Source organism: Talpa occidentalis, unplaced genomic scaffold (assembly GCF_014898055.3).
Source record: "Talpa occidentalis isolate TD23 unplaced genomic scaffold, MPIMG_talOcc4v2.1 talOcc4.11, whole genome shotgun sequence".
In the NCBI taxonomy this organism is placed as follows: domain Eukaryota; kingdom Metazoa; phylum Chordata; class Mammalia; order Eulipotyphla; family Talpidae; genus Talpa; species Talpa occidentalis.
Window position 1 is genome coordinate 12,464,287 of NW_023601104.1, and position 26,405 is coordinate 12,490,691.

Here is a 26,405-nt window from a genome sequence, read left to right on the forward strand (position 1 = left end):
GCTAGAAGTCTACAGTCAGGGTTCCAGCATGGTTGGGTTCTGATGAAGGCTTTCTTCCATGTTGTAAACTGTAGACTTCTTCCTGTGTCTTCACAGGGTGAAAAGGGTAATGGGTCTTGCTAGGGTCTGTTTTATAAGGACACTAATCCCATTCATTCATGAGGGCAGAACCCAATAAATGACCCCAACTCCAAATAACATCACACTGGATGTTAGGATTTTGAACTGGGTTTATGCATTATCTTCTAACAGGATTCTCTACCACAATGCTCCTTTATCCAATCAGTCTCTTATGTTATGTCAAGTCCATTTTCAGTCTTGGCATTTATGGAGGCCTTCCATAATGTGGCTCAAACCAAGGGTCTGGTCTAATTACCACTACCACTTTTAATACAATCCCTGGCCCAGCCAAACTGAAGTGTTTATCTCTATAGCCTGTACCCAATTTTCTTACTTTCATGTTATTAGGTCTTCGTGGAAAGAAGTGCTTCTCCCCTTCCCACCTCTAGTTTCTGCCATTCAGAAATACTGTCCATCCTTTATATGCCACTTCCTTAACTGAACTTTTCTTGATTCTCTCCAAAGATGTAATCTCTCCCTGTTTTAACCTTCCTCTAGTCTTTCATATCTGGTTGATTGCCTTGTGGCAAATAGTACATTCTTTGTATATTTAACCTATTTGCATATTTCTCTGACCTACTGAAGCTTCTGAGATAATAAAGCATGTTTCATTCGCTGCTTACCATGAGTTCCTTTATGTCTTCTGTTTAAATCAGTACCTGGCATTCACAAAGGTACTCAAATAGGCGCGCAGACCTCTCCTGCCGCCCGCTGCTTCCCTCCGCAGTGTACTTCGGTCCTTCTGCCTGCTCTGCTCCCCACTCTGGCTCTAGTGAATTCTCTCATCCTCCCGTGCTTCTGACTGTACCCAGTGCATGTATAAACAAAACACACAAATAAATAAATAAATAAAGCATGCCTCTATTAAAAAAAAAAAAGAACAATCTGCATTGTTTGCTTAAAAAAAAAAAAAAACAAAGGTACTCAAATAGTATTTAATGCATTGAAATGGGCAAAACTCCCAACATTAGCGACTTACCCCAAGGAACAACAAAAAAATGGGTTGAACAAAAGGCCCTATTTGTATAAAAAAGTTTATTCCGAATAGCAATGTTTATTCAGAATGTTGACTCAAAGAAGACGTTGATTTCAGAACATAAAAGTCCAACCATAAGGAAGTGTTGGATAAATTAAGGGCAAGGTCCAAATCTAATTCTTTTCCTGTGCCTGGCCCATGGGAAGTATTTAACATTTACTGAATGGCATGCCCCTGCTTTGCATATTATATTCCCAAGCGCATAAGAAAGCAGGTCAAGGAAAAAACAACGCAAAACGTACGGATAACATCTTAGAAAACCTACACTGGGGCCTCGTAACAGCAGCAGGGGCCGGCGGAAGCCACCGCCGTGCGGCAGTTTAAAGGGCGTCCTCCGCCCAGCGTTGATCCTCGCGGCCCTGTGAAGTGCTCGCGGGGGTGTTATTAACTCGGCTTTACCGGCTACGGAAACTGACCTACTGGGGTCAGAAACGACTCAGGCGGAGCCTGTGCTCCCGCCCCGCCCTCGGCCCGAGGCTCCGTCCCCGCCACCCCGCGGCCGCCGGGCGTGGCGCTGGGGCCTGGGTTTCCTCTCCGGGCCGGCCGTCTCCCCTCGCGCGGGCGGCGGGCGGGCGGCCCCCGACCATAGAGTCCGGAAGCGCGGCCAGAGCGGCTCCCGGGGGCCGCGCGCTCCGGCCCGGGACAGCGAGGGCCGCGCCCGGGCGGGCGGGCGGGATGGCCGCGGCGCTGGCCCTGAGGGTGGTCACCGGGCTGGCGGCCGCGGCGCTGGCGGCCGTGCTCTTGGAGCACTACGGCCTGGCCGGCCCGCCCTCGCCGCTGCCCCAGCCCCGCGCCCCCAGAAGCCCGCACCCCGCCCCGGGCCCTGAAGCCGGCAACCTCTTCTGGGGTCTGCAGGTGACGCGGGGGGGCGCGGGGGCAGAGCTGTCACGACGCGAGGAGGCGCGGGTGCGGCCGTGCGGGCGCGATACGGGCGGGTTTGGGCCCCAAACCCCGGGCTGGCGTGGGGTCAGGGGGAAGTCGGCCCTCCTCTGGGGAATGCCCGGATGCGCTGCATTTTTGCCTTTTCCTTCCGCGGGAGAGAGCCGCTGGGTCGCCTCTGTAAGTGCTGCCTCTCCCTGACTCGGCTGTCTCTGCTTAATACCTGCTTTCGGCAGATATCCGACATTCACCTGAGCAGGTATCACGATCCAGGCAGAGCTGTAGACTTAGAGAAATTCTGCTCTGAAACTATTGACATCATTCAACCAGCCCTCGTCCTAGCCACAGGTAGGGAGGATTGCCGTGCTGTCCTGTGGTGCTGTAGTTTGGGTGGTAGAATACCAGTCAGGCCTGCAGCTTTTTAACTTTGGGGACTTTCAGAACAGCATAGCCTCAACCCTATGTGAGTCCTCCTCCTGCAGAGGAGAAGGGACATCATATTTCCCTTCAGCTAGGATTGAACCGGTCAAGAGCCAGTCTCTATGACTTAGTGGTTGGAACAGGCTCACGATTTCCCGTTACTGCACTGTCTGTTATATTTGTTTCTTTTGTTACTGTTGCAATCCTGGATTTGAGAAAGCATTGGGAAAGCTCTTTCATCACAAATCAAAAGTTCTCTCGCAAACTTTTCACGTTCTCCATAGTAACAATCTTGTATTGTTATTGTGGGAGTCTTCAAGTGACTTGGAACACTTCATCTTCTTCTCTTGGTACTTCTGTTATTTGGGTTCTCTAAAATCTTCAATCCCCTAACCATTTGCTCCCAAACTGTGGGAGGAGAATTCAAGTGTCTGGTTTCCTACAAATTTTGATATTTCATTTTCCAAATCACACCTTCCAGATTGCTTCTTGCTGTAAAAACAATAGTCAGATCACATATCCTAATTTTGGGATTTGGAAAATGTGTCTCCCATAGGCACTAGGTACCTGCCCAGAGTGTTGGAATTTCTAATAGAGGCTTTTCATTTTATCAGAATCTCCTGGTACATTCTGTACTGTGTCTTAAAAAAAAGTTTCATAACTCATTTCTAATATCATATCTAATATCAGGTTAAATAGGGCACTTGCTAACTTCAGAAACTAAAGCCCTTGCTGAAAAAATTTAGATGCTTTGCTGTGGACATAGATGGACTCATAAGTGCTTATGCTTACACATGTTGAGTATTTGAAGTATCTTAGTTTCTTTAGTGTGCACTTAAAAAAAATTAACTGCCTGAGATTTATTTTGCACTGTGATTCAATTCATATGTAAATCTACAGGAGACCTGACAGATGCCAAAACAAAGGAACAATTGGGATCCACACAGCAAGAGGTAGAATGGCAAACTTACCAACATATTCTGAAGAAGACAAGGGTCATGGAAAAAACCAAGTGGCTCGATATCAAAGGAAATCATGGTAAGAATCAAGATCCAGTTATAATTAAGACTAGACTTTTTTCTCCCATCAGGAGCCTAGATTCTCCAATTTAGATTGTAAAACTATAAAATGAGATATTGTAACATAGATTTAGATATACTGAGAGCCACCACTCTGAAATATAGCTATAATATATACTATTAAAACATCAGGTGTCACTCTTAGCTTTGGAGGGGAAAATTGGTATGGCCTTTTCTTTATATGGAAGAAAAGTTCTAGTAGAACCCATGCTGGTGAATCTATTTAAAATATGTGCATTTTGGTGGGCCTTCCTGGTGGCCCAAGGGGTTAAGCACTGCGCTGTGAAGCAATCCACAGCCTCTGCAGCACAAGTTCGATCCCAGGGCCGACAGAGAGCAACCCACATGGTGCAGCAGACCTCTCCTGACTCACCTGCTGCTCCCCTCAGCAGTGTATTTCGGTCAGTCTGCCTGTTCTGTTCCCCACTCTGTCTCTGGTGAATCCTCTCACCCTCCCGCACGTCTGGCCTATACCCCAGCTCTTGTATGCATAAATAAGTTTTAAAAATCTTAAAAAAAAAGTGTATATTTTGGTCCTCCCAGGTGGTGCAAGGGTTAGGACGCAACCTATGAAGTTATCCACAGCCACTGCAGTATGAGTTCAATCCTGAGTCGCCCACTGCTCCCCTCAGCAGTGTATTTCAGTCAGTTTGCCTGTTCTGTTCCCCACACTGTCTCCGGTGAATCCTCTCAACCCCCCCACACCTCTGGTCTGTACCCCATTTCTTGTATGCATAAATAAATAAATCTTTTTAAAAAATGTACATTTTGCTATGTGAAAGAACCCAAACCCATACATCTATATCCTGTGTGATCCCAGTGATAAGATATTGATATTAAAGAAATGACAGACAAAGAACAGATTGTGGTTGCCAGGGGCTGGAAATAGGAGAAATTAACTACATAGAGAATGTCTTGAGAGAATTTTGTGGGAACTATCCTGTATCTTGCCTGTAGTGGTAGATACATGACTATGCATTTGTTAAAGCATATAGAAATATGCATCACAAAAAATGAACTTTGCTGTGTATATTAAAAATGAAAATGCAAGTACATTTCCCTATGCATGAGGAAAGAAATGGCTACTCCTTCCAATTTTTAAGATTATCGTGTTTGCGAAGAAATGAACGCTTTTCCATAAAGAGTCCTGATGGTAGATTTGTTTGTTTTATAATGGCTGATTTTATTATTATTTACTTAATTTGTTGTTTCATTTGATCAATTGATTCTGATGAGTACCTATTTATATGTAAATGATAATTTTAAACAGATAAATTTATCTACTAAAATATGTAGCTAGTAGTTTGATCAGAATCCTCTTTAGAAATGAATAGTTCTTGCAATGCAGCTAGGAATTATAAATTAAAATAGGATATCTGGCCTACAATTGTCTCTGGTTTATTTACATTTTCTTTTTTCCTGATCCTAATTAGCTATACAAATCAAAAAAATTTTTGCAGTAAATAGCAAATCAAGCAATAAATATCAAACAGACCCCTTTGATTAAAAAAATTAGATAATCCTTTGGAATTCATAATAATCTAACTTTACTTATATAGAATTTTAGCTTTTTCTCTAAGTTAATTATTATAAATATAGTAGATCCCCAGAATTCAAAGCATCTGGACAATTTTAGCTAATGCAGTCTATGAAATAGTTGTATTCCAATTTAAGTATTCTAAGATGTTCTTAATCTTACCCCTTACCATTATCTAACTCCTTTTTTACTGAATTGTTTTTAAGATTTAAGAAGAGAGGAACTTTGGCCCTGTTTTTAAAGTGAGCACCTGTTATGGATCTATATATATCAGACTTGAGTCTAGTCCTTGTTGGCTTCCAAAATCTCATGATTAAAACAAAAGCAACAATGGTCCAATCTTACTGATTGTTCTGAATTGTATATAATTCAGTATTATTCTCTAATATACTAAGTGGTACCTTAAATGTTTCAGATAATCTGCAGTCCATTAAGTTTCAAAAATTATCAACCTCATTAATTGTGTTTTACCATTTAAAGTGTTATTGAAAGAATTGTCATTTTCCTTTAGTTGATTAACATGTTTGCATTTTTCTTTTTAATATAGATGATATTTTCTCTTTTCTTTTTATTAAGATGCATTCAACATTCCAAGTCTGGACAGTGTCGAGAATTATTACAGGTACTGTAATGAACAGACCATGGTACAGAGTCTGTGTTATAGGGAAGGTATAGTCAGTTGAATGAATGAATGAAAACTTTGCTTTACAGCTGAATTTTCTATATTAAGAAAACCTCTGGTAATTTAGGAAATGATGCTTGCTTTTTTTTTTTTTTGGTAACGGATTCAGTTCTTTTTTACTTGGACTTTTTCCTTCTTTTTATTTCATCCATCTTTAATTTTTTTATTTTTGCTAAATGGTGCTTTTAATATTACACACAGACTTTTAGTTGCCATTGTTGCGTAGCACAAATCATTTGGAGCAGAGATTTTCAGCTAGAGTACTGTGGATTTTAAGAATATTGAGATACTGATTCTCTTAGCCTTGTGTTGGTTGAACAGTCCAGTGGGCACCCCTGGCTGCTTTGTCTTTTAAAATTTTCTTTATGTGCTATGAATGTGAAAATATTGTGAATGTGAAAGAATTTTTCAGTTAGAAAACTAATTCTCTAGTTACAATTCTACTTTTGGTTGTAGTTTCACTTTTAGTTCTAGGACATGAAGTGGCTTTGTTCTGCATTGTCAACCACTCAAGAAGCAAGTTTTATTGAGAGCCCATCGTTAAATAGAATCAGAGGTACAAGTGATTATATTAAAAAAGTATATAGCCTCTACCTTCAAGGAAGTCTAGTTAAGTAAGATAAAAATTGTTTAGGAAAAAATTAGAAAAGAACATGAAGAAAGGGCTGATGAAATCCTAGATTTTTTTGTTATACATGATAATTACTGAGAAATCAGAAAAGGCAGAGGTCACCAAGGGATGGACATAGAGAAGACTTTATATTTTACTTTTTCTTACTAAGATATAATTAACATATAACATTGTCTAAGTGGAAGTGCTCCTGCATATCCATGTGATACATGTATCACTGCAATTCGATTATCGCCATAGCGGTAGCGTTAGCTAACACCTCTATCACATTATATAATTAGCCTTCTTTTGTGTGAAGAGAATAATTAAGATCTAATTTCTTGACATTTGTAACAAAGTATTGTTGACTATAATTATTATGCTGTGTGTTAGATCTCCAGAACTTATCTTTAGTTGCATGTTAGAGAAGACTATGTAAGAGAAGCAAAAATTACAGCCAGTCTTAAAAGGCGGGTAGCATGTAGACAATTAAGAAATCCTGAGGGCCATATCTTACACACAAAAAATTAGAGTTTTAGAAGCCAGAATGAGTTCTTTGGGGTAATCTGAAAACAAGTATATTCAAAATAAATGTTCATGATGAGGAGTAGTGTGACATTGGATAGGTAGCTTCAGACAAATTTATGGAGGTCTTAAATGGAAGGCATAGAAATTTAGATGTGATGGGAAATTCTTCATAATTCACTTTAGGTCCCTAAAGATACAAATAGCATAATGAAAATAGTATTTTATAAGGGCGATCATACTACAAGGAGAGAGGATAGGAATAAAGGGGGAAAGCAGGAGAGATTGAAAGTATGTAGAACAAATCAGAGGGTCCCTCATGCTCCATTCATGATATGGCAAGGACCTGAGATGAATAGAAGGCATACCTACCTAAACAAAATTCATGGATAAGGGGTTGGTGACATCAGTTTGAGGATGATGGATCAAAAAGCGATGATTTACTAACATATAATGAGAGTCAACACAGTTTGGAAGACTAGGCTGTTTACTTCTGTTAATATGACAAAGGAAAAGGACAAAGATGAAAATCTTTCATCTCCTATTAACTGTATCTTTAAGTTAATAGAACTTAGGGTCCTTCTAGTTATTGAGAAAGTCAAATCATTAGTCACATTAAAGCTTCTTTCACTTTTTGTTTTTGTTTCTAACTCTGTAAACTTTATCTAAATTTAATAAGTGACATTTTGCTGGGAATAGAGCTTTTACAGATGTTATAAGTCCAAAGGGGGGAAAAAATCTTAAAGTTAAATCTTGATATTAAGAATGTTCAGAATGCCAAAATGCAGAATTCAAAAAATGTTAACTATGATATATTTTAACCTTTGTTTTCAAGTAGTTGGATTATTTTGGAGATAGTTGGATTTTAATGTGTTAAAAAATGTAGGAAAAAAACCAACATCTGTGGAATTATAGGATCCTGAAGAGTAATTCTAAAAATGAATTAAGCAGGAAAAATGTAAATAAAAATTTTAATGAGAAAAAGACCCTTTAAATAGAAATTTTTTAAAAGTCATTAAGAAAGGCAATGGAGGGGCCTCCTAGGTGGCCCAAGGGGGTAAGTGTTGCACTATGAAGCAATCTGCAGCATCTGCAGCACGAGTTTGATCCCTGGCCGGCCAAGGAGCAACCCACATGGCGCAGCAGACCTCTCCTGACTCGCCCACTGCTCCCCTCAGCAGTGTATTTCAGTCAGTCTGCCTGTTCTGTTCCCCACTCTGTCTCTGGTGAATCTTCTCACTCCCTGCATCTCTGACCTGTACCCCAGCTATTGTATGCATAAATAAATAAATCTTTTTTAAAAAAAAAAGGCAATGGCATGAATTAACTGCTAATTATAAAATCTATGGCACTACATTTTTGTTTTATTTTATTTTTAAAGATTTATTTATTTATGCATATAAGAAACTGGGGAACAGGCCAGAGATGTGAGGGGTAAGAGGATTCATCAGAGGCATAGTGGGGAACAGAATAGGCAGAGTGACTGAAATATACTGCTGAAGGGAGCAGCAGGTGAGACAGCTGTACCATGTGGGTAGCTCCCTGGCTGGGGATTGAACTCATGCTGTAGCGTCTGTGGATAGCTTCGTAGGTTGCATCTTAACCCTTTGTGCCACCAGGGTGGCCCGGCACTACATTTTTAAATATTTTGTGACTGATGTGACTTTAAAGCTCTCTGACAGCTCAGAAGTTTATTTGTATTTTTTCATGTACATTCTTAAGTAAAACATAAGACCCTTAGGTATTGATATTTTCTTATAATGTTCTGACACTTTAATAATATAGGTATGCTCCCAATATAATCTATGCTTCATATTTATGCAACAAATACATAATAGTGCCTGTTCTGTGCACTATTCTTTCTTCCTGCTCTTCACTTTCCAACTTTATGGACATCTGAAACTGTTGATACTTTCTTTTACTCATTTCATCATGGAAGTCCTGAAGTCTGGGCATGTCAGACAGCATCACCTTAAACCATAAGATAGCCAATTTTAGCAACTATCTGCTTGAGAGAATTTTATTTGGAGGGGTTTGAGCTCATCCATTCCTCCAGATCAGCTTTTCTCAAACTCTGGTCCATGTATCTCTAGCTTTCTGTGAGCTTCTAAAAGGCACTCCTGAAAAACCTAGGGGTGAGTGCAGAAGAGAGTTCCATAGACAAATAAGGAAAACAGTGCATCTTTCACCCAAACCTGAAGACTCACATGAACATTTAAGTATATTAATTTTTATTATATTTGTTTCTTTTACCCTCCACCACACTACCTGTGCCCATACCCCATGTACCTCCCTCCCACTGTTGGTATTTAAAGTGATGAAGACTTAAGGAGGTTGTGTTTGTTACCAATATGTTTTTAGGAACTACAAAAGATTAATTGACCCACACCTCGACTTACATTTTTCTCCTGGCTTGATGACTTCATCTTTGCAAGGCTTTGATGTGAGTTAAGCATATGTAGTCCTATTTCAAGAAATAAACACCTTTTGTATCTTACTACACTAAGAATGCTGCTAATTATTTAGTAGGACCTCACTAGATTTTATTAACAATTGGTACCATTTCACTGGATTCTGATCGATCCCTTTTTAAATGTTTAGTAGACTGCCTACTTCTCTATTTGATCACCTTGTATTCGGTTACTGATAAATTTGATTGCCTGAGTCTTGGCAATGGGAGAAAATCTTTAAAATTTCTTTTCATCAGTTTATCCATTGTGGATCTAGTTTAGTGTATTTCTGTGTCAGATTGTGAAATTTTCATAGTTAGGCAAAATCTAGTGTGATATTAGTGAAGGAATTGAAACTCTTTTTGTTTTTATGATTGCACTAAAACTTTCCTGTCTTGTATTTTTTAGGAAATATTCTGCTGTACGTAGGGATGGCTCTTTCCATTATGTCCATAGTACTACCTTTGGCAACTATTCTTTCATCTCTGTGGATGCCACCTTAAATCCAGGCCCTAAGAGACCCTATAATTTCTTTGGAATTTTAGATGAGGTACAGTAAAAATTTCACTACCCTTTGTAGCTAACCTATTTTACTTTTTTCTTGGATACACATGACTCACACGTAGCTCACTTTTAAGTTATCCTAGGTAAACAATTTCTTACCTAGAAATGCTGGAGAAAAATTTTGCTATGCTCACAAGTATGCTAGAAGAAAATACCAGCTATATCAGCACTGTTATCCTTTTTCTTTTATGAAAATCTAGCAAAGAAATTTACTCAGTCAACATTTATTAAATATTTATTAAATCCAGGATGTACTTCTCAAGATGCCGGACATAGAGCTTTGTAAATGATATAGTATATTTCTAGATCCCTACATTGGCCATTTCTAATTAAATATATTTATTTTAAGAGAAGGGTAACAATTTTCTTAGGTACTTTTGTGAACTAAATGAAAATTGTTGCATGAATAAAAATGTCTGGAAAGTCACATCTGAGAACCTCTCATCATTTTATGCTCAGCAAATGTCAACTCATTAAATATTTATTTATTTATTTTTAAGATTTATTTATTTATTTATTTCTACAAGAACCGGGGTACAGGTCAGATGAGCAGCAGGAGGGTGAAAGGATTCACCAGAGACAGAGCGGGGAACAGAACAGGCAGACAGATGAAATACACTGCTGAGGGGAGCAGCGGGCGAGACAGGAGGGGTCTATTGCGCCATGTGGGACTCTCGCCTGCTGGCGGGGATAGAACCAGCGCTGCAGAGGCTGCAGACAGCTTCACAGCGCTGCGCTCAACCACCTGCGCCACCAGGGGAGACCCCTCATTAAATATTTAATAAACATATGCCTGTATGCAAGACATATATGCCCATATGTAAGAATGCAGAGGTGGTGAGACCAAGTCCCTGACCACTTAAGAATATTTAACCTAATGGTGAGGTGAAAGACCAGCATGGAGATAACTAAAATAAAGTGCTATGAGGGTTGAGAGGAGCTTGAAATCAAGTACGCAGAGTAGTATTAAATACAATGTTAAGGGCCTCCCCGGTGGCGCAGCGGTTGAGCGCTGGGTTGCAAAGCTGCCCGCAGCCTCTGCAGCGCCAGTTCGATCCCTGGCTGCTCCCCGGCCACCGGAGGAGGGTCCCACATGGCGCGCAGACCTTTCCTGCCGCCCGCTGCTCCCTTCAGCAGTGTACTTCGGTCCTTCTGCCTGCTCTGCTCCCCGCTCTGGCTCTGGTAAATTCTCTCACCCTCCTGCGCTTCTGACTGTACCCAGTGCTTGTATAAACAAACAAATAAATAAATAAATCTTTAAAAATAAATAAATAAATATAGTGTTAAATTAGGCCTTTTATTTAATGAAGGTATATTTTGTTTCTTGTCTATCACGTGTCTTTATAGAGAATTGGTTAGCTTATTATTTTAATCCTTCTACCTTAAAATAGTGTTTTTTTAAGATGTGAGTCAAGATTCATCTGCTTGAAAATCAGCTTGTTATCTTACCAAGTAAAGGTTGCCAGGCTTTACCCGAGTCTTACCAAATTACATAGAAACCCTGGGGGTATGACACAGGAATTTATTGCTATAAGCACTATACAGATAATATTATGGTATATTTACATATGCACAAGTTACTTTTGAAATCAACTTTATGAGGGATAACTTTTATAATATAAAATGCACTGTTTTACGTGAAGAGTTTTGACAAATATATATATACTGGAGTAACTGTCACTACAAACAAGATCAAGCTTTCCATCACCTCAGAAAGTTTTTGGGCAGTATTCACCCCTAGTCCCAAAGAAACACTGATTGGTTTTCTATCAGTACAAATTAGTTTTATTTGTTCTCAAATTTTATGTAAATGAAATAATAAAATGTTGTAGTCATATGTCTGTGAGTCACCCATTTATCCATTATATATGTTTCTGAGAACCACTGAAAATTAGGGGTTCTTTCCTTTTCATTGTTGAGTAGTGTTCCATTGTATGGATGTACTGCGATTTGTTGATAGTTTCCTGCTTTTGGCTGTTATGAGTACAGCTGTTACAAATATTTAGGTCCAGGGCTTTCTGTGGTATGTGTGTATGTGTATATATATATATATATCTTGTTTAGAGGTTTAGTTTCAATATCCTCTTTACAATATGATATACAGGACCAAAAATATTGGTGGTTCTTTTTTTACATTTATAAATAAATTTATAATTTATTTAAAAATGTATGTAATTTAAAGGTGAATGTCAATTTGCTTATTTATCAAATAGGGATAATAACTGTCTTACTTAGCACAGAATTACTTTTGGAATCAAGTGAGTGGTAATGTATGTGAAGACAGTTTGAAACTTAGAGAGGTTCATGCAGGTCATTAGTTTATAAGGATTAAGCCCTTGACTTAATTTACCTAGTATTGTGAAACTTTAGGGCAGCTGTTTAACATTAGATTCAGCCTAGGCCTTCATTAAAAGTTCTTCTGTTTTTCTCCCATTTCAGAAACAAATGGAGGAACTTTTATTACTAGCCAAGGAAAGTAGTCAGAGCAACCACAGTATTTGGTTTGGACACTATACAACATCTACTATCCTTTCTCCAGCACCAGGAATTCGGTCAATAATGAGGTGAGTCAGACTTCCAAAATCAAAATAAATTGTTTAAAATTTTTTTGTGTTCCTCCGTTTATCTTGCTTTCCTGAAGAGATATTTTTATTAGTTCGGCATCACAAATTATCTTTGTTCATTACATTTATTTTTCTTTGGTTAGTTCAGCGACAGCTTATTTTTGTGGGCACCTCCATACACTTGGTGGACTGATGCCTGTGTTGCACACTCGTCATGCCCAGGGCACTTTGGAACTTGAGGTGGGAGACTGGAAGGACAACAGAAGGTAAAGGAACAAAATAAAACATACTCATGGAAGTTTTGTTAACACAGTGATAGCTCTCTTTTGGCTATGGTGAGTGATTCCACTTGAGGAAAAGCTTGTGATAGCTCTATGTTTCTGTGGTGACAACGGTATCTGTCAGTCTTTGTCATTATGCAAGTCCTTGTTGCAGCAGTTATGTTTGTCTGAAACTATGTTACCTTATATTTTCAAACTTCATCTGTCAGGAAATAGTTCTGGACTTGAGGGTGCATGAGAATTATGGAGGAGTTATTAAAAAATAAAATTTTCAGGTTCTACCTCTAGAGATTTTGCTTGTGTTGGTCTGGGTTAAGATGCAGGAAATGTCATTTTATAAATGAAGGTTCTCTATGGACTACACTGAGAAACACTAGGAATAGAAATATGTCATATCCCCCCTGAATTATTTATATTGACTGTTCTAGTTGTTGCTATAAGATGGTTATGATTTAAGTTCTTTAAATAGGTGAGAGTGGTTTTATTGAGGTTAAAGTCTATGAAAAGCTAATTTATCCAGTCAGCGGTATACAGTATACTTTCACATATGTGTGTGTGTACGTGTGTATATACACATATATATATGAATAAATGTGTGTATGAAATAAATATATTTTGAGAATTAATGGGATAGTTTGAGTATAAATAAGTATCATTTCATTGTTTATTATCAATTGCTGTTTAACTTATTCAAACCCAGTGCTCTAACAATATTAGGCACTCAGTAAATATTTGTTGAGCTGAATATGTTATCTTTCTATTTTTAACTACTTGCATTTATTAAAAAACAGCTTTATATTCTGGAAGTTACTTAGTCATTACAGTTGACTTTTGTAGAAATTGTATGTAACAGCTATTCTTGAAGCCTATAATTAGTTGGCAATGGTAATTACTTTGAGCTAAGATCTATCTATTCATAACCTGTGGCTGGGCTGGGTGTGCTTTTTATCAGATAGCCTTCTTAACCTTTGGTCAGCTTCTTGATTTCGTATAAATACTACAATTACAAGTTAAATGATGTTTGTTACGAAATTCTTTCTTTTCCCACCTGTTCTCCTGTGTTCCAACCCTGGGGTTTTATTTGGAGTTTTACTGAAAAAACAAAAACAAAAACAAAAACAAAACCAACTAATCTTTACATGTCCTTTAAATATTTAAGTTGTGTTAGTGCAATGAATGAGTTTTTAAAAATAATATATTAATAATATTAGGCAGGGCTTTGTTGTGGATGCAATATATCTAAAAATATCAGTGATTTTTAACATAGCAGATATTTAATTTTTAATTTTTGTAAATCTAGTATGATTCCATACAACTCTCTTCCATCGGGTGATTCAGGAATCCAGATTTCCTCCATATCATAATGCTACTCTTTCAACACATTAATTCCAGAGCAGAGAAGAAACCATGGAGACCTCACATCCACTCTTAATTACTTTGAATCAGAAGTGTGATACATGTCACTTCTGTTCACAGCCCATTGGCCAGAACTAGTCACATGGTCTCAACCTAATACCAGGGAGACTGGGAAGTGCAGGGGAGCACATGGAATATTTGGTGAGCACTATTGTTTCTGCCACAGTTAATCATTTCTTAGTTAGAAAATTAGAAAATAACAAAACTTTGGTTACCCTTAATATACTTTTCACAGTGCACTTAGAAAATCAAAACAACTTAGCTTTAATTTCTTTGAAATTGCTGAAATAAAGCTATAAAAATGAAAAATTTCGAATTATATTCATTTTTATAATTTATATGACATTGTTAATGGGATGAAGGATGTCAGGTATTAAGCTTATGATGAATGTCCTATGTTCAAAGTATAGAAATCAGATGAATTAATTCAATAAGCATTTATTTAAAAAATAAAGTATATGCTATATTCCAGACATTGTTCTAGAGTACAGTTAAATTAATTGTTTCAGTCAGATCCCAGTTGTGACAAATGTGAAATATAAATTCATAGTGGCAGAAGAAGAAAAATAAAGAATATTATTTACTCTGCATTTGAATTTATGATCTCTAATGGTACAGTTATTATTTTTTTATATTTGTTCTATATATAACCTTCATGCCTTCTTATGACACGAAATGACTAAGTTACCTTATTGTCCTCTGGTCTCTAGGTACCGGATCTTTGCTTTTGACCATGACCTCTTCAGCTTTGCAGATTGGACTTTTGATGAGTGGCCTGTGGTTCTCATCACCAATCCTAAGTCACTCCTCTATAGTTGTGCTAAACATGAACCACTAGAAAGACTCCTTCATTCAACACACATCAGGTATGTATCAGTTTTTCAGAATTTACTTTCAGTTTGATATTGATAGAAAATGAATCATTGCGACTGAATCCCATGTGGAAGCTATGAGATGCCCCATTTTAGTTTTCTCAAATATCTAAACATTATGTAAAAATAAATTGCTTACTGTTTCATTCCCATTCACTTAAAAATATATATAATTTCTTAAACTGCCAAAATTTTAAAACTACCCAGGAACCCATAATTCTTTATTAGAGCTATGTATTTTATTCCATCCTTTTTATGTACATGTTTTTACATTGCTGTAATCATAATGGCTATGTTCTTTTGTATCCTGTTTTTTTTAATCTACATTATATATCAGAAACTTGTTTTTTTATTTTGCTATATATAGCCTTCTAAAAACTAAACTTTATGGAACTGGAAATTCAGTTGACATGTGAATTTAACAGTGTAAATTAAATAGACTTACAACCTCTTTCAAACATTTCTGAGTTTTCCTTCTCAGACTTTGTTTTTCAGGCCTGTTTTTCCATGGCTGTAATCATAGGACATAGTCTATTCTAATTCCTACTTTTCTGTCTCAACGAGAGTATGTCCCACAATTTGTCCAACTATTTTCCTGTTTCATTGGTGAACTTTAAGGTTCTTTTTCTAATTTGGGATGAGCATTGGGTACATACAGATTCTTCCTTCATTTGAATAATTTCTTTAGAATTCTAGAAATGGAAGAGTTTTAATTCCTTTATGACTGTTGATAAGAATTACCCAATTACTTTTCTTGTAACTAAGATCATTATTCTTTTATTAAAAATTGTGGTAAACATATGATAATATCAATAGATGCTGGAAAAGCTTTCGACAATGTACAACACCCATTTATGATAAAGGCCCTTGAAATTCTCAGGATACAAGGAACATACCTCAACATTATAAAGGCCATATATGACAAGCCCATAGTCAATATCATTCTCAATGGTGAAAGTTGAAAGCACTTCCATTAAGATCTGGAACAAGACAAGGATCTCTACTCTCCCCATTGCTTTTAAATATAATACTGGAAGTCCTAGCTAGAGCAATAAGAAAGACATGCAAGGAATCCAAATAGGAAAGGTAGAAGTAAAGCTATCACTATTCACAGATGATATGATAATATACATAGAGAACCCCCAAAACTCCACAGAAAAAACTAATCAAACTAATCAACCAATTAGTTGATCAACTAATCAACTTTAGTAAAGTGGCAGGACACAAAATCAACATGCAAAAATCAGTAGCCTTCCTATACACAAACAATAAATCTGAAGAAGAAATCATGAAAACCATCCCTTTTATTATTGAAACAAAAAAAAATAAAATACTTGGGAATAAACCTAACAAATGAGGTAAAGGACCTATACAAAGAAAACTATAAAACAATGTTAAAAGAAATAAAAGAAGACACAAAGAAATGGAAAGACATCCCCTGCTCATGGATTGGAAGAATTGACATTATCAAAATGGCCATCCTACCAATAACAATTTACAGATTCAATGCTATTCCAATAAAAATTTCAATGACAGGGCCTCCCCGGTGGCGCAGCGGTTGAGCGCTGGGTTGCGAAGCTGCCCGCAGCCTCTGCGGCACTGGTTCGATCCCCGGCTGCTCCCCGGCCACCGCAGGAGGGTCCCATATGGCGCGCAGACCTCTCCTGCTGCCCGCTGCTCCCCTCAGCAGTGTACTTCGGTCCTTCTGCCTGCTCTGCTCCCCGCTCTGGCTCTGGTGAATTCCCTCGCCCTCCCGTGCTTCTGACTGTACCCAGTGCATGTATAAACAAACAAACAAACAAACAAAACAAGCAAATAAATAAATAAAACATGCCTCTATTAAAAAAAAAACATTTAAAAAAAAAAAAAATTTCAATGACATTCTTCAAAGAAATAGAACAAATATTGGTGAAATTCATATGGAGCCACCAAAAACCCTGAATAGCCAAAGCTCTCCTGAGGAAAAAAAGAAGGGAATGGCGGTATCACACGCCCAGACTTCAAATTATACTATAAAGCCATACAGACACACAGACCAATGGAACCGAATAGAAAATCCAGAAATAAACCCACAGATTTACAGTCAACTAATCTTTGACAAAAGAACAAAGAATATGCAATAGAGCAAAGAAAGTTTGTTCAGTAAATGGTGCTGGGAAAACTGGGTCACTACATGCAAAAGAATGAAGCTTGACCACTACCTCACACCATACACAAAAACCAACTCAAAATGGATTAAAGAATTAGACATAAGACCTGAAACCATAAAATATGCAGAAGGAAATATAGGTAAAACACTACATGACATGCACCTTGGTAACATCTTTAAAGACACATCGCCCAAAGCAGTGATAGTGAAGGAAAAGATAAACAGCTGAGACTACATCAAATTAAAGAGCTTCTGTATAGCAGAAGAGACAGTAACCAAAACAGAGACACCCCACTGATTGGGAGAAAATTTTTGCACACAACACTAATGATAAAGGACTGATCACAAAAATCTACAAAGAGCTGACAAGACTCAACAAAAACAAAGTAAACAACCCAGTCAAAAAATGAGCAGATGAGCTAAAAAGAAAACTTCTCCAGGGAGGAAACGCAAGTGGCCAATAGGCATATGAAAAAATGTTCAACATCACTGATAATCAGGGAAATGCAAATCAAAACTACAATGAGATACCATCTTACACCAGTGAGAATGGTACAGATTAAAAAAAATAGCAACAACAAATGTTGTCGAGGATGTGAGAAAAGAACTCTCCTGCACTGCTGGTGGGAGTGCAAACTGGTCCAACCACTATGGAGAGCTGTGTGGAGGTTCCTCAATTTGCTAAAGATGGAGCTTCCATATGATCCAGCAATTCCACTCCTAGGTACTTACCCAAAGGACACGGCAGGGTGGAACCAGCACTGCAGAGGTGCAGAAGCTTCACAGAGGCTGCGGAAGCTTCACAGTGCTGCGCTCAACCGCCTGTGCCACTAGGGAGGCCCTTAATTTTTTTTTTTTTTGACTAGTGAGTTAGTCAGACTTTTTTGATAGGTGTTAGGTATCAGATTTATTCATTCTTCCATTTCATCTATTCTGCTTTCACTGCTTTTCCCAGCGTTCTTTAGCTCCTCCATTCTTTTATCTCCTGCATTTCTTTTACTTCCCTCTTTAGGGACTCAATTTTATTCTTCTGATCACTGATTATTTTTCCCGTATCGTTTTTGACTTCCTTCAGTTTTTTAATCATGGCAATTTTTTTTTTTTAATAGAGGCATGCTTTATTTATTTGTTTGCTGGTTTGTTTGTTTTGTTTATACATGCACTGGGTACAGTCAGAAGCGCGGGAGGGTGAGAGAATTCACCAGAGCCAGAGCGGGGAGCAGAGCAGGCAGAAGGACCGAAGGACACTGCTGAGGGGAGCAGCGGGCGGCAGGAGAGGTCTGCGCGCCATGTGGGACCCTCCTCCGGTGACCGGGGAGCAGCCGGGGATCGAACCGGCGCCGCAGAGGCCGCGGGCAGCTTCGCAACCCAGCGCTCAACCACTGCGCCACCGGGGAGGCCCAATCATGGCAATTTTAAATTCTCTTTCTGGAAGGCTCAGAAGTTCTTCCAAGCTACTATCGTTGCAATCTGGTGGGTGGTTTTCTTTTTGTGGTGTGTCTTTTTCCTGAGGAGTTGCTAGGTTGCATGTAGTTTTTCTTCTTCCTGCTGCCTGTTTTCTAATTTGCCCTATGCTTTGGGACACTGTGTTGCTGGTACTGGCCGGCATCTTTTTGGTGTGCTCTTTCTGGGATTTCGGAAACTGGTGGTCCAAACGAGTCAAATACTGTTATGCCAGAAGTCCAGTGAGGCAGTGGTACTTTGAATATGTTAATGATCGCTGTCAAGGAATATCTCCTCCTTCTGTGTTTGTTTAATTCCAAAGGTGTGTCTTGAAGTCCCACAGACTTCCCTGGAGGTGGGGCAGCTGGATTGCACTCTGGACTCCAAATCACTGGATCCCCCTCTGGGCTCCAACTCCCTGCCAGGGGGGACCAGGCTTGTGGGGGCCTTCAGCTCACCTCTGGCTCCTCAGCGAGCCTTCTTCCAGTTTCAAGAAGTCTTTATTGAAGGAAGGTCTCTGTTCTAAAAGGGCGAGTCGGAGTCGCACTTTCCTGTGCGTGCGGTCTGCCCTGGCTTTGGCTGCCTGTTTCCCCCTCTGGGCTCAGGCTGCTGGCCAGAAGAGGCCTGGCATGGGGGTGCTTCCCAGCTCACCTCTGGCTCCTCGGGGAGCCTTCTGCTTGTTTCAAGCAGTCTTTATTGAAGGAAGGTCCCTGTTCTAAAATGGCGAGTCGGAAGGTATCAGATTTAAATGTTATATTCTCGGAAAGGGCTTAGTAGCCTTAGCACTATTTAAGACAGTACTATTTCCAGTCAGATATATTGGAAACCAAATGAATAGATACGAGGCTTGGTATTAGATTAACAAAGTGAGATGTCTTATCTGTATTCTCTTCCTATGAGAAAAATAAAGCGTTTCTTCAGAATGAACTTTGAATCCACACCAGATTGATCTTTCAAAGACAATTGATTTTCTTTTTAATAAGTAAAGGAATAATTTCTAATTTCTCAATTCAGGCTTGATGACTTATAGAATTCCAAAAGTCACCATTCAGAAAGAAACTGGGTTATATGAGTAGTCATCAATGAACAGTGGTCAAATGTGATGGTTCTGTCAATACTTACAAAATCTTTTCAAGTGTAATAAGGTTATTCTCCTTTATGAAAACCATGACAAATACCTAAAACCATATGTTTGTATGTGCTCTCTTTTTAGGGTTTTGGCTTTTTCCCTATCCTCCATTGCTTCTGTCACAGTTAAGATTGATGGAGTTCAATTAGGGCAGGCTGTTCATTTGTCTGGGCCTATTTTCATACTCAAGTGGAATCCAAGAAGCTACAGTAATGGTACACACAACATAGAAGTAATTGTCCAGGTAAGTTAGCAATTTTCAATTTTCTGTATATATATGATTAAACTGAAACACTGTTGAACTCTGATTTGGCTTAATGTTTTTTCAGTTCACTGGTAAAGCGAAAACTAACTTAATAAAAATTTTAATTTATTGTATTTAGTGTATTATATTGAAAACGGGCACTTAGGAGTAACTCTACTATTAGACTAAAAACTCGGCAGAGGAGATGAGTCTGCAGCTACTGGCCAGGTAGCTGACCCAGGGAATCATTCTTTTTTTTTCTTTCTTCCAACTTTGGCCACAGTCTTTTAAAAATGGTAGCAAATTCCTGTTATACCTGAAAATAATAGGAAAAGTCAGAAAATATGTATTTATATAACTATGCCTTTGATTGCTGTCTCCAAGTATAGGAAAATTGTGATAGGGAATTTTCAAGTCATCAAAGACATTTCGTTGAAGAAGTACACATTGATAGCATATGCAGCAGCAGTCTGTCTGCCCTTATTCTGATTCAGCTTCGGGCATTTAGTGCACTAGCACCTGCTAGAGTAGAAAATGATCATATCATCATTAACAAAGTAGAACATTTCATCAAAATGAAACTCTTTAGGAGATTGACTGTGTTCAGAAATTACATTTTTGTTAAGCTGCAAATTTCTACAACTATGATTTGATGACAGTTTTTAGCTATTTACTTTCATGTTAAGTCTTAGTTTGGTGATGACAAATAATCCTTCAGAAAACACATGCAATTACCTTGATCATTGTCACAGAGAAGGCTTTGAGCAGGAACTATTTTTTTTTTTTAAGTTTTTTTTTCATTTATATAAGCACTGGGTACAGTCAGAAGTGTGAGAGTGTGAGAGCAGAGCAGAGCAGGCAGACTGACGAAGTACACTGTTGAGGGGAGCAGCGGGCAGCAGGAGAGGTCTGCGCGCCCTGTGGGACCCTTGCCTGGTGGCCAGGGATCGAACCAGTGTTGCAGAGGCTGCAGGCAGCTTCGCAACCGAGCGTTGAGCAGGAACTATTGACTGAGCTCCTTCTAAGGAAATACTAGACACCTAGATTTTTTTTTTTTACTTAATCCATATAGTGATTGTATGTGGTGTGGTGTATAGTTGTATCCCTAATTCACAGATGAGGAAATAAGAGAAGGCGCTTTGCAGTGCCACCCATGTTTAAAGTACACTGCTTTGGAGAGAGAAGTAACTCACAGTGACGATGAGCAGGGAGGGGTAGCTGGGAATGAACTTTTAATATCTTTTTTCATTTTTTTTTAAATGAAGAAAGGCATTAAAATTTGGATCTTTTTTTTTTTAAAGATTAATTAATTAATTAATTAATTTATTTATTTATACAAGCACTGGGTACAGTCAGAAGCGCGGGAGGGTGAGAGAATTCACCAGAGCCAGAGTGGGGAGCAGAGCAGGCAGAAGGACCGAAGTACACTGCTGAGGGGAGCAGCGGGTGGCAGAAGAGGTCTGCGTGCCATGTGGGACCCTCCTCCGGTGGCCGGGGAGCAACCGGGGATCGAACAGGCGCTGCAGAGACTGCGGGCAGCTTCGCAACCCAGCGCTCAACCGCTGCGCCACCGGGGAGGCCCAAAATTTGGATCATTTTTAAAAGATTTTACAAGTACAAAGACTTGATAATACCTAGAATAAATTATTCCCTATTTTTACAGTCATGGGGAAAAAGCAGTAGCACTATGTGAGACCTGCTCGCTATGGAGTGGGCCAGTTTCATTCAAAATTCCAAATCCTGGGAATGCTTCACAACCTTAGTTAACTTCTGAGGAAAAAGACATATTTCACATTCTTTCAAACATTTTTGTCTGCTTAGTTTAATCCTAAGTAAAAATGTGAAATCACATACACTTTTTATATGTTTAACATTCTTATATTATTGCACTATAATCTGCATATCAAAAGCTACATAAATAGTAGTTTGGTATGTTTTGACATAAATATACACCCTTTAAATAATCACTGTGATCAATACAATAGATCATCCTCAGAAGTTTTCTTGTGATCCTTTACATCTGCCTTCTTTCCAATCTCATTTCCAAGCAACCACTGCTCTGTTTTCAGTTTATATGTATAACTTAAAAAAAATTATTGAATAGGGAATCTGGTCTCCTCATTCATGAATGGGAAAGTTCTGTCCTTTTAAATACAGCACACTATAGGGCCTCCCCGGTGGCGCAGCGGTTGAGCGCTGGGTTGCGAAGCTGCCCGCGGCCTCTGCGGCGCCAGTTCGATCCCCGGCTGCTCCCCGGCCACCAGAGGAGGGTCCCACATGGCGCGCAGACCTCTCCTGCCGCCTGCTGCTCCCCTCAGCAGTGTACTTCGGTCCTTCTGCCTGCTCTGCTCCCCGCTCTGGCTCTGGTGAATTCTCTCACCCTCCCGCGCTTCTGACTGTACCCAGTGCATGTATAAACGAACAAGCAAACAAACAAACAAATAAATAAATAAAACGTGCCTCTATTAAAAAATAAATAAATAAATAAATAAATAAATACAGCACACTATAGATAAAGTCTGCATTGAAACTCAAAATCTGTGAGAGAAAACATCAATTTATTATCATATATTTTACCTACTATATTTATTGAATAAGGTTCTTGGCAGAAACAGCATCTAAACTGTTAAATCAGGTTTCCTTGTTCCTGAATATCAGTGTCACCTGGGAACATCTCAGCAATGCAGATTATCAGGTCCCATCCCAAACCTATAATTCAGAAATTCTAGAGATGGGACCCACCAGTCTGTTTTAACAGTCCTTCCAGGTGATTCCTGTATGCACTGAAGTTGAGAATCAGTGCTTTAGATTATTGTTCCTACTTTGCCAATTTAAAGACTCTAGCACTCACTGTATGTTAAAAATAAAGAAAATCTCTGCTCTAATACAAGAGCATATTATTTAAAGTAAGAACATATTCAGCAATAATTGTTAAATAAATACTGATACAAGTTTGTTTTGCTATTTAAGAGCATTTTTATATGTTGGGGAATGTAAATATGAAAGAGATAATAATATGATGAATTCCCATGTATCCATCAGGCAACTTCAACATCATGGACCAATGTTAGTTCATCTACCCCCTATCCACTTCCCTCTTCCCTGCACCGTGATGTCATATCCTCTGTAAATATGTCTATATGAATCCCTAACAGATAAGGACTATTTTTAAAAAATGTATCACACCTGAAAAACTAAGAGCATTCCTTAATATCAAACTAGCTAGTATGCAGTTCTCCCAATTTTATATATAGATATGTATACTGCATTTGGTTGGTTCAAATCAGAATCTAAACAAGGCTCAAATAGTGCATTCAGCAGTTTTTCACTTCATCTTACTCTACTTGAAGATCTCTCCCCCTCTCCCGTTTTCCCCCTTGCAGTGCATTTGCTTTGGAAACTGCATCTTCTATCCTGTAGTTTCTTATATTCTGGATTTTTGCTGTTTATATTCATATGGTATAATTTACCTTCTCTTGTTTTTCTAATGGGTGATTAGATTTAAGAGTTGATGACATGTGAGTCTGTTTGCCGGCAAGAATACTTCCTTTGGTGTTTCATGCTTTCATCAGAGCCTGTAATATCTGATTGCCTCTCTTTTACTAATATTAAGATTGACCAATGTGTTCAGGTATTGTTAGCCTTATCCATTGGTATGGTGGTAAATTATAATCAGTTGGTCTATTTGGTTTTCATATCAAATATAAAATTACGAAGAAATTGGGCCTCCCCTGTGGCGCAGCGGTTGAGCGCTGGGTTGCAAAGCTGCCCGCAGCCTCTGCGGCGCCGGTTCGATCCCCGGCTTCTCCCCGACCACCAGAGGAGGGTCCCGAATGGCGCGCAGACCTCTCTTGCAGCACCCGCTGCTCCCCTCAGCAGTGTACTTCGGTCCTTCTGCCTGCTCTGCTCCCCACTCTGGCTCTGGTGAATTCTCTCACCCTCCCGCGCTTCTGACTGTACCCAGTGCTTGTATAAATAAACAAATAAACAAACAAACAAATAAATAAATAACTCTTTAAAAAAAAAATTACGAAGAAATTCAAAATTCAAAGAAATTCAAATTAAAGTGCTTATAGGAAGAACCAAAAGTAAATAGAAAAAAATGCAGCTATTCAGATATAACTGACTAGTTATAGGAAATTTAATATTGGAACATTGTCCATATTTAAATGCTCAAAAGAGTTACTTCTTTGCTGTGCTTATAACTAGGATTCTGCAGGAAGAAGTAAAAGTGTTCACCACATATTTTCTATTCAAGAAGATATTCATCTCAGATTTGATCCCCTGGCATCATTTATTCTCCTTACCGATCACTGCATCGTGGTAAGTAAATTGTACTGTTATGTGTTTACTGGATTTGATAGGTTCAAACTCACAAGTAAATCATATGTGACAATAAAACTGAACCTTTTTTTTAAAGATTTATTTTTTTTTATTTATGCATGCAAGAACTGGGGTGAAGGCCAGAGGTGCAGGGGGGAGGTGAGAGGATTCACCAGAGTGAGGAACAGAACTGGCAGATCTACTGAAATACACTGCTGTGGGGAGCAGCGGGTGAGACAGGAGAGGTCTGCTGCGTCATGTGGGTCAGCTCCCTGGCCGGGAATTGAACTCAGGCCCGGCCGTAGTGGGTGGCATAGTGGCTGGCAGTAGTTTCATAGCACTGTGACTTTAACCCCTTTTCCACCAGGGAGGCCCCAGTACGTTTAGTTTTTAATATACACCATTAAATTCTTTTCCAGAGAAGTTGTGGCAGTTTGTACACATTTCTGAGAGAAAATACACCTCACTTATGTTATTGGGTATTAACATAAAATACATGAAAGATACACACTACAAGCTTGAGAAGAAAACTTAAGCCTCCTTTAATTACATTTCTCACAGATAGCTTGTATATAGCCTCACAGACTTAAAAGACTGAATGATTAATTTACTTTTATTTTATTTACTTTTATTTCTTGACTCAACTTTTTAAAAATATGTCTAATAGGCATTGGTATCTAATTTTTACAAATTTTTGTGTTCATTTTTCTTTGGGGATTTTTAATAGTCACTTAGGTCAGTTATATCAATGCTTTGGGAGCATCAATATACTTAACGAATTGCCTGGGAATATTAGTAAAGGGCAAATTCTAATTCAGTAAGGCTAAGATGGGACCTGAGTTTTTGCATTCTTAACAGGCTCAAGGTGATTCCAGTGATGTTCTAAGGACCATTCTTTGAGAAACAAGGACCTAACCTAAATTACTTGTTTCTTTACTGTGAGTTAATCTCAAGTGAAGGACTTCTTGATGGAAAAAGAAAATATAGTCCTGTTCACTCAGGCTGCAGTTTACACAGTTTACAGTTTACTGTGTACCTTTTTTTTTTTTTTTAAAGATTTATTTATTTATACAGGAACTGGGGTACAGGCCAGAGGCACAGGAGGGCAAGAGAATTCACCAGAGACAGAGGGGAACAGAACAGGCAGATGGACCAAAGACACTGCTGAGGGGAGCAGCAGGCGAGACAGGAGAGGTCTGCCGCGCCATGTGGGTTTCTCCCTGGCTGGCGGGGGATCGAACCTGTGGTGCAGAGGCTGTGGACAGCTTCACAGCACGGCACGCAACCCGCTGTGCCACCAGGGAGGCCCTGTACCTTTTTTTAAACTCATACAAGTTTAAATAAAACAAAAACAATTAGACATCTCAGTGCAATCAAGAATCTTTAAATTTCATCACTTTATATAATTGTATAAAATTACTTAGTTTCTCCATTGGTGTAAGTAGCCAAATTTTGAAAGAGTAATGCTGAGGCAACTTATAATTTTCATTTTTGAAAATGATACTGTTTTGATTCTCTTTGATCCAATTTTTTTTTATATAGTAATTTCTGCTAATGACATACTTTCCATTTTTGTTATGGAGGCCATTTTAAAAGCCTTGACTGAAGCTGTACCCATATATCTATTTCACATTTATTTCTCTGCAGGCTCGGGTTCTTTTTGTGATGATTGTGCTGATTCAACTCACCATTCTCATTATTTTTAGGCATCGAGGATTTACAGAACATAAAGGTTAGTCATGGTTCTTTTTATTATTAGAAGAATTTATATTAAAGTATCACATAATGGCCTTACTATTATCAGTTGATGAATATCAATATAAATTGTCTTTGCTTGAGCTCTGTGAGGTACATTCTTCAGACTGTCACAATTTTTCCACAATATGTAATTGGAGAAATCTTAAAAATTTTTCAGTTTTTTTTTTTTTTTTAAAGATTTATTTATTTATTTATACAAGCACTGGGTACAGTCAGAAGCGCGGGAGGGTGAGAGAATTCACCAGAGCCAGAATGGGGAGCAGAACAGGCAGACTGACGAAGTACAGTGGCCAGGGTCCAAAGCGGTACTGCAAAGGCTGCAGG

The 26,405-nt window shown here is 38.7% G+C and overlaps 1 protein-coding gene across 6 annotated transcripts in view; it reads left to right on the forward strand.

Annotated features, from left to right (window-relative positions):
- Positions 1 to 1,738: 1,738 nt before the first annotated feature.
- Positions 1,739 to 26,405, forward strand: part of TMEM62 (transmembrane protein 62) — a 32,022-nt gene continuing 7,355 nt past the window's right edge. For 2 of the 6 annotated variants that reach the window (XM_037502324.2, XM_037502325.2), the window contains exons 1-8: positions 3,414 to 3,493; positions 9,747 to 9,888; positions 12,342 to 12,466; positions 12,610 to 12,732; positions 14,874 to 15,029; positions 19,841 to 20,000; positions 24,210 to 24,323; positions 25,971 to 26,055. In XM_037502324.2, the coding sequence (XP_037358221.1) occupies positions 3,414 to 3,493; positions 9,747 to 9,888; positions 12,342 to 12,466; positions 12,610 to 12,732; positions 14,874 to 15,029; positions 19,841 to 20,000; positions 24,210 to 24,323; positions 25,971 to 26,055 (985 nt within the window). Of the gene's footprint in view, positions 2,012 to 2,271; positions 2,384 to 3,355; positions 3,494 to 5,647; positions 5,694 to 9,294; positions 9,332 to 9,746; positions 9,889 to 12,341; positions 12,467 to 12,609; positions 12,733 to 14,873; positions 15,030 to 19,840; positions 20,001 to 24,209; positions 24,324 to 25,970; positions 26,056 to 26,405 lie in introns of those variants that run through there. The other 4 variants (XM_037502320.1, XM_037502321.2, XM_037502322.2 and 1 more) reach the window with 4 other exon arrangements.